This window comes from Pecten maximus, chromosome 7 (assembly GCF_902652985.1).
Source record: "Pecten maximus chromosome 7, xPecMax1.1, whole genome shotgun sequence".
NCBI lineage: Eukaryota > Metazoa > Mollusca > Bivalvia > Pectinida > Pectinidae > Pecten > Pecten maximus.
Window position 1 is genome coordinate 10740651 of NC_047021.1, and position 8776 is coordinate 10749426.

General features: G+C 37.4%; 1 protein-coding gene across 2 annotated transcripts; it reads left to right on the plus strand.

Annotated features, from left to right (window-relative positions):
• The first annotated feature begins 147 nt into the window (after positions 1-147).
• Positions 148-7045, plus strand: LOC117331579. Of its 2 annotated transcripts, XR_004533580.1 has the most exons (4): positions 148-534; positions 2761-2982; positions 3684-3841; positions 6376-7045. XR_004533580.1 is itself a non-coding variant. In XM_033890384.1 (3 exons), exons 1-3 carry the CDS (start codon positions 195-197, stop codon positions 7020-7022), a joined length of 1209 nt encoding a protein of 402 aa, XP_033746275.1. In that variant the 5' UTR covers positions 148-194; the 3' UTR covers positions 7023-7045. The 2 variants fall into 2 exon arrangements, 1 of the variants encoding a protein (XP_033746275.1); XM_033890384.1 differs by lacking the exon at positions 3684-3841.
• The last annotated feature ends 1731 nt before the right edge of the window (positions 7046-8776 follow it).

Consider the following 8776-nt stretch of genomic DNA (forward strand, 5'->3'; position numbering starts at 1 on the left):
AAAAAAAATATATTTATTTATATGTTATAAACTTATCTTTACAAGATATCTTTATACAGAATATGAGATATCTTATATATATTATATAATTGATAATATCTTATATACAGTCAATACCGAAAGTAAGCCATGCGCATGACAGAAACTTTATTTACAAGGATAGGCCTAAGCTTAGTGGGCTACTAGTTACCAAAATGTTACGTCAACGCGCTTTGCGTGATGTTCGTATTGAATTTAAAAACATCATTGACAAAGAAGCAAAAGAATGCGAGCTGATGCATTTGGAGATATTTCACTGTAACTCGGAAGGCAGCTTTGAGTCTGCAACTTTCAGGATGCCCCTTTTTGGAATAGCAGAGCCCGTACCTTCTGACCCGCCAACACCATGGACCAGCTTCATATTTCAGTTCGGAGATGTATTCAATTTCAAGAATTTGGAACTGTTGTTGAACGTTGAAAATTCCGACGACAGTAGATCTAAAGTCGACCCAGACCTATTTGCAGCATATAATTTGTTAGTTGATTACATTGCAGGTAACGGTTATGTCATACAGTTATTTTCGGTACATATGGAATCATTAAAGAATACAACATGTATAACTTAAATATCTACTTTCCCACTAGTCCAAATTTTCTGACGATCTTGCTACGCCACAGCACAAGCCGATGTTACTTTCCGAGCTGCAAATAAATTTTATCTTTTGCATTTTTATGATGTTTCGTGACTAAATAAATGCAGAGACCTATATACTAGGTCTCTGACAAATGCGACTTGCCTTAAAAAAATAATAAGAGTTAAGTTAAAATGATTTTTGCTCTATTTTAATTTAACGCATAGGTAGACTACACAATGTAGCTACATGGCTCTAAGATTGGGGAGTACCAACTTTGTCTATTATACAACAATTGATGTATAGCTTTAATGTTAAAAATAACCAGACACTTTAAACTTAACCTTTTTTTAAATTTCAAAATTACAAAAGCAGAAATAAGAATCATTTGCATGTTGGTAAGTACCAAAAATAGATGCAATACTTCCAGTAGGGTAACATGAATTAAGTTTCTTAAGTAAATGCTTTCAGTGGACATCTCTTAATAAAAAAAAATTATTTACTGTACCTTGTTGTAAATGAGCGTGCTTGCAATTTATTCCAAATTTACAGTTTAAGCAATATTGGTTATTATAAAAAATGCATTTCTCCAACTGTTGTATACGAAAATTTGGGTATTATGTATGCAAGTAGGCGGTTTCCCAAACCTGTTAGAAGATTACAAGTAAAAATGAACTTTATGATTTTGGCCTCTGAGGATAGGAAGATAATCTTGTATAAGAATGTATAGCAGAGCAATTCTTAACAAAAAAGTAAAACTCAAGGGCTGGTGGCCAGTCTTAATGCGAGGGTTCCCTGCTGTTATTGGGATAATGCCCCAGTTCACCCAAGCAATGTCAGAGAACATGGCGAGAAATGTATGATTGGCATTGTGAAGAGAGGCTCAAACTTCCAAATGGTGATTTTCCCAATTCTGGCAGTCACATTTTCAAAATTTCGGATTTCAATAACATTTTGCTTTTTTGCATCAATGTGAATCAACAAAGGTTTAAAGGAATTAGTCCTTTGCTGCCAAATAAAGACAAAATATTATTTCCTTTGTAAAAAATTGGAGAGATAATTGTTTTTTCCTCTTTCAGTTTGAAGAAGACAAAACTTCAGCAATTTTCACTGAAAAGATACAAAAAAGTCATGTTGTTCTAGAAAATGGAATTCACATATCAACATCAAATGGAATTACTTGCCTTTCCATTACTAGCATATTTGTTTCCTATAAAAAATGTAATAGATTATATTTTCGTATTGACTGAAAGCGCCATGTTTGAAAGCTTGGTAACCAATCCATGGACTGCATCAGTACCTTGGGGATTTCTTTTATGATAAGATATTAAAGATATTACCTTATAGTGACTGGAGCATTTAAATGGGATAATTAAGGCATAGACTGTAATTAAAAAAGATTTTCTGCATATGTAGGTTCCCCTTGATCCTGAATTGTCCCCATTTGAAACTAGGAATGCAGCCTTGTGTTAATACAACCTCACACAGATTTGACAATGGGACCAATGCTTTTGTATTTAACTTATATAAATATATGGCACTATTGGTTTGCCATTTGACCTTAGGGAGTAAAACAATGGCACTATTGTTTTGCCATTTGACCTTTGGGAGTAAAACAAAGTCACTGTACGTGACCTAAACATCTGGTATAATATATGTATTTTGACCCTTAACCAGCTGTGTCAGCAGTGGGCATGCAAGAAACAATCATTTACAGGCAAGGAGTAGTGTTGATATTGTTAACTGTTTGTGTCATTTGTGGCCTTTTCTGTGGGCAATGATCGAGTGTCAGGTTAATAAGTAATGATATAAGATATAAATTACCTCCCCCTTGTCCAATTTGTTTGATTATCTTCACCCATGGAATGCTGTTTTATGACTTGTGATATTTTCCAATTAGCCTACATTCCAAATTGAAATCATATATTGTACATCATTTGTATTTTGCAAAATTCCGAAAGTTTTCATTATATTCCAGAAAAGTGTTCTTCCAATCTACCAATTTTCTGTCAAAATGAGTCCAAAAGGCCCCAACAAAATCAGTGAAAAAAGCTCTGAATGGTGGAATGGAAGAATTTAATATTAAATATGATAACAAATCTATTCAATAACTTCATTAGGCCAATCTATTTCACATTATTTCTTGCAGATAAAGAAGCACATGATGTTTGCTTATCAAATGTTTGCAAATCCACAGACGGAAGTTTGCCTACATCATCTTCAGAGACTGATATGGCCTATGCTTTAGCTTGTCATTTATTTATGCCACTGACTGGTGGATCCTGTGTCCTAGACAACCACTCAAGGTCGTGGCCGAGGAGTTGTCCAGGTGGCTGCAAAGGAATAGCTCAGAAAGGACCTACTGGTGTTGGTAAGTAAACTGGGAGAAAAAGGGGTACATGTCGTATTGTACAGTGCTCAATATAGTGAAAATAGAACTAAATCTTAACTGGACACAGGACATAATTTTTATTTTCTTTATTTAATCAAATTAAATGCTTCAATGAGTTGTTTAAAAGTTGATGGTTGCAGGTCCAGCAACATCATTTATAAAAACAGTGTTCTACCCAGTATTTTTTGATGCGCTATGTACAGATAACTTTTTAGATCAGGGATTGATGTACTTTCTCTGTCGAAGGACAGGGAGTAATCCAGATACTTCTCTGAGGTCATTGTGTGCATACTTAAACAGCACAACAATCTACTTGTATTTTTTTTTTATTCCTGCATACTTTGCGAAATATGATCTGTGCGTCACTGTCACTCAAAAATTTCAGATATATAGAAATGAATTTGAATATTGACATGTTGTTTACTTTAACAAATCTTTAATAATTTAGTCTACAATAGCTTAATCTGAGTCAATAGAGTGCTTAGAAACACTCCCAGTCAGACTAATATAGCAAACATTGCTTGGAACAAGCCTTGAAGCATACATCAGTTTATGCTGGGCAATGTCAGTCAATGAAAAATGTCTCCCATATCATTTTGACACTAGATTCATTTATAAATTGTACATGAAAAAAACATGAGGCAGAACCAGTGATCTTGTTCTTGTTAATCTTTTTTTAGCTTGCCTGCTGTGGTGTGGCAACTGTTGTCTGTCCACTCAGTGTTAACTTTTCCATTTAAACAACTTCAAATTGACTAAGACTTCAAAAATCTTCTTCTCTACTCGAGAATCAGATATGGTGGAATCAAACACTCTTCATAGATTGAAGAGTTTTAAGGTACTTTACCAAATTTGTGAAATATCATGACCCTGGGGTCTCACATTTGCCCCTGGGGAGGAGATAAACTTTACTATGATTTATTTAGGGAAATCACATTTTTGACTTTTATTTGTTTGATTTGTAGTGGAATTCATTCTAATTTGGTAAACATTATCAGCATTGGATGACAGTTTGATGGTATGCACATGTTGGCCCTGACTGACCCCCAGGGGCTAATGGGCAGTACTAGTGCTGAAAAGGGTCAAATTGACTGAAATTTGAAAAATCTTCTCCGCAAGACCCAAATATGGTAGAATCAAATACTCTTCATAGATGGAAGGGCCTTAAGTTGCTTTACTAAAGTTGTGAAATTCATGACCCTGGGGTCACATGTTTGTCCCTGGGGAGGGGGTAAACTTTACAATAGGGAAATCACATTTTTGACTATCATTTGTTTGATTTCTATTGGAATTCATTTTAACTTTGTTAACATTATCAGCATTGGATGGCAGCTTAATGGTATGCACATGTTGGCCCTGACTGACCCCCAGAGACTGATGGGTGGGGCAAAAAAAGGTCAATTAAATTTGAAATTGAAATATTTCAAATCTCAGGTGACAGTTACGGCCCATGGGCCTCCTTGTTGTGTAACCTAAGAACAGTTTTCACAAAATTTCTCAACAGGTAACAAAATCCTATTATAATTGATAATTTATCGGAAGAGGTTATACTATTGTTCTGATCAATTTATTACACAAATCTCATCCGTTTGCAAAAATTATAATCAATACATGGTATAAGTCATAAGATATTCAGAGTTTACCAAAAATTAAGTTGCTTTTAAGCTCAATGAAGGGCAATTGAGCTTATGCCGTGGTGTGGCATCCGTCCAAGTGTCTGGTTGTCCACCTGGCATTAACTTTTCCATCTAAACTACTTCTTTTCAATGACCAATTAAACAAGAAACCCAGAGACCTAATATTTGGCCATTAGCATGCTGGAGTGAAGGGCTAGATAGCTGCAAAGTTTGTTTAAATGAATCACCTTGACCTGCATTCAAGGTCACAGAGGTCAAATAGACTAAAATCTATAAGCAACTTCTACTCAATAACCAAAAGTGCTTTAAACAACTTCTACTCAATGACCAAAAGCGCAGTCTTGATATGACGTGGCCTGTAGCATGCTTGAATGAAGGGCTACGAAGCTTGTTCGAAAGAATGACTTTGATCACACCTTCAAAGTTACTGTTGAACCAGTTGAGCAATATATATAGGCCCATTCAGATTCTTGTTTAGTTGAAAACCTTACAATTTGAGAAATTGATATAAAATGAATTTTGCTTCTCAAATTGATTTACAAATTCGTTCATAGCCCAATTGGAATGCATTCTATAATAAATCGGATGTGTTTTCTTTTCACTTTACATAAAAAGTGATTTTTAGCTCACCTGGACCAAAGGTCCTTTTGAACCAAAGGTCCAGGTGAGCTTATGTCATGGCGCAGCTTCCGTCATCCGGCCGTCGTCGGTCGTCTGTCGTCCGTCCGTCGTCCGTCGTCCGTCCGTCGTCCGTCAACATTTGCTTCAAATCGCTACTAGTCAAAAAGTTCTTATTGGATTTTGACCAAATTTGGCCAGAAACATTCTTGGCAGAAGGGGAACAGATTTTGCATCAATGGTGACTCTGACCCCCAAGGGGCCAAAGGGGCAGGGCCCAATAGGGGAAATTGAGGCAATTCCTTTAAATCGCTACTAGTCATAAAGTTATGAATGGATTTGAACCCAATTTGGTCAGAAACATCCTTGGGGGAAGGAGAACAGATTTTGCATAAATGGTGACTCTGACCCCCGATGGGCCAAAGGGGCGGGGCCCAGTAGGGGAAATAGAGGTAATACATTTGAATCGCTATTAGTCATTAAGTTATTGATGGATTTGAACCCAATTTGGTCAGAAACATCCTTGATGGAAGGGGAACAGATTTTGCATAAATAGTGGCTCTGACCCCAGAGGGGCCAAAGGGGCGGGGCCCAATAGAGGAAATAGAGATAATTCCTTTAAATCGCTACTAGTCATAAAGTTATGAATGGATTTGAACCCAATTTGGTCAGAAATATCCTTGGGGGAAGGGGAACAGATTTTGCATAAATGGTGACTCTGACCCCAATGGGGCCAAAGGGACAGGCCTAATAGGGGAAATAGAGGTAATTCCTTTAAATCGCTACTAGTCATAAAGTTATGAATGCATGTTCTAAAAACAATTCTTGAGGTCTTTCAGACCTTAGAGAGTCTGGACTTCATTAATCTTTAAAGCAGTTCGGATTCCCACACTATAACCATATATAGCATTGTTAGAGATTTACAAATAAAACAAATTGAATATGAACATTATTTTGAAATTTGGTCTAATCCAACCAGGTGAGCGATACAGGACCCATGGGCCTCTTGTTTTTGGTAAAAATGACATGTTTATGTGAATTTTCAGAATTATTAATTTGCAAAATTTGAAATTTTGAGTTTGCTTAAATGTACATGTCTGATTCTTGTTCATTGCAGGTGCTGTTCAAATATGGCATGGTTTTGCTGATATTTTGATTGATAAAAAAATTCCTCTTATGATTTGGAAAGAAGTTCCTGATGTCCTTACAGATGAGAAAAGGGAAGACACTTTGGGAGATTCAGAAAGTGTAGCTGCAGATGAATCATTGTCTCGATGCTCATTGTATTCATTAAATGTTGAAGTAAAAAGATATGAGCAACCACATTGCCAGTTAATAGCACAAACAATTACCAATAGTTTTGCACAGGTCAATGAGAACAAACGGCTCTCAGAATTTCTCATTCCATCTTTTGGCTGTTGCAATAATGAGATTGTGATTTTTGGATATGACTGTGAAAATGATGTTCTTGTGAAAAAGATTGACCCCATTGCACTTTGGACAGAGGTAGATGATGTCTGGCAATTATCTATTTCTGCTATTGTTCAAATTTGGATGTATATTCATTTTCCACTTATGATGCTGCCATCCTTAGCAAAGAGCTATGATAATAATATTCAATCAAATTTTCACAAATGCCACACAATTAAATTATTTCGTAAGTATTCAAAGTGCCACATTAAAGGGTTTTCACACGAGAGAAGTGTCGGTCTTCTCCAGGCACAGTATATGATTCCAACAAAAAAAATGAAAACCGATTGGTAATAAACTTCCCTTTGTGCCTGCAACTTTTTCTTTGTTGATCATAACTCAATACAGATGAAGACTTTAGCATTAGGGTTTGCAAGTTCTGTAACAATGAAACCAATTGGAGCCTGAACCAACCCGTAGAGTGGGAGATTCAATAAAATCCTTTCTTATACATACAGTTCAACTGTTTTTAGCTCACCTGGACCAAAGGTCCGGTGAGCTTATGCCATGGTGCGGCGTCCGTCGTCCGTCCGTCCATCGTCCGTCGTCCGTCAACATTTGCTTCAAATCGCTACTAGTCAAAAAGTTCTTATTGGATTTTGACCAAATTTGGTCTGAAACATCCTTGGCAGAAGAGGATCAGATTTTGCATAAATGGTGACTCTGACCCCCATGGGGCCTGAGGGGCAGGGCCCAATAGGGGAAATTGAGGTAATTCCTTTAAATCGCTACTAGTCATTAAGTTATGAATGGATTTGAACCCAATTTGGTCAGAAACATCCTTTGGGGAAGGGGATCAGATTTTGCATAAATGGTGACTGACCCCCAAGGGGCCTGAGGGGCGGCGCCCAATAGGGGAAATTGAGGCAATTCCTTTAAATCGCTACTAGTCATAAAGTTATGAATGGATTTGAACCCAATTTGGTCAGAAACATTCTTGGGGGAAGGGAAACAGATTTTGCTTAAATGGTGACTCTAACCCCCGAGGGACCAAAGGGATGGGAGCCAATAGGGGAAATAGAGGTAATTCCTTTAAATCACTACAAGTCATTAAGTTATGAATGGATTTGAACCCAATTTAGTCAAAAACATCATTGGGGGAAGGGGAACATAAATGGTGACTCTGACCCCCAAGGGGCCAAAGGGGTGGGGCCTTATGGGGAAATAGAGGTAATCCCTTTAAATAAGTACTTGTCATAAAGTTATGAATGGATTTGAACCCAATTTGGTCAGAAACATCCTTTTGGGGAGGGGAACAGTTTTTGCATAAATGGTGACTCTGACCCCCATGGGGCCTGAGGGGCAGGGCCCAATAGGGGAAATTGAGGTAATTCCTTTAAATCGCTACTAGTCATTAAGTTATGAATGGATTTGAACCCAATTTGGTCAGAAACATCCTTTGGGGAAGGGGATCAGATTTTGCATAAATGGTGACTGACCCCCAAGGGGCCTGAGGGGCGGGGCCCAATAGGGGAAATAGAGGCAATTCCTTTAAATCGCTACTAGTCATAAAGTTTTGAATGGATTTGAACCCCATTTGGTCAGAAACATCCTTTGGAGAAGGGGAACAGATTTTGCATAAGTGGTGACTCTAACCCCTGAGGGACCAAAGGGGCGGGACCCATAGGGGAAATAGAGGTTATTCCTTCAAATTGCTACTAGTCATAAAGTTATGGATTTGTACTCAATTTGGTCAGAAACATTATTAGGGAAAGAGGAACAGATTTTGCATAAATGGTGACTCTGACTCCTGAGGGGCCAAAAGGGCAGGGCCCTATAGGGGAAATAGAGGTAATTCCTTTAAATCGCTGCTAGTCATAAAGTTGTAATGGATGTTCTAAAATCAATTCTTGAGGTCTTTCAGACCCTTATAGAGTCTGGACTTCGTCATTTCTTTAAAGCAGTTGGGATCCCTACACATAACCATATATAGCATTGTTTGAGATTGACAAATAAAACGAATTGAACATGAACATTATTTTGACATTTGGTCTAATCCAACCAGGTGAGCGATACAGGCCCCATGGGCCTCTTGTTGTTCCATAACC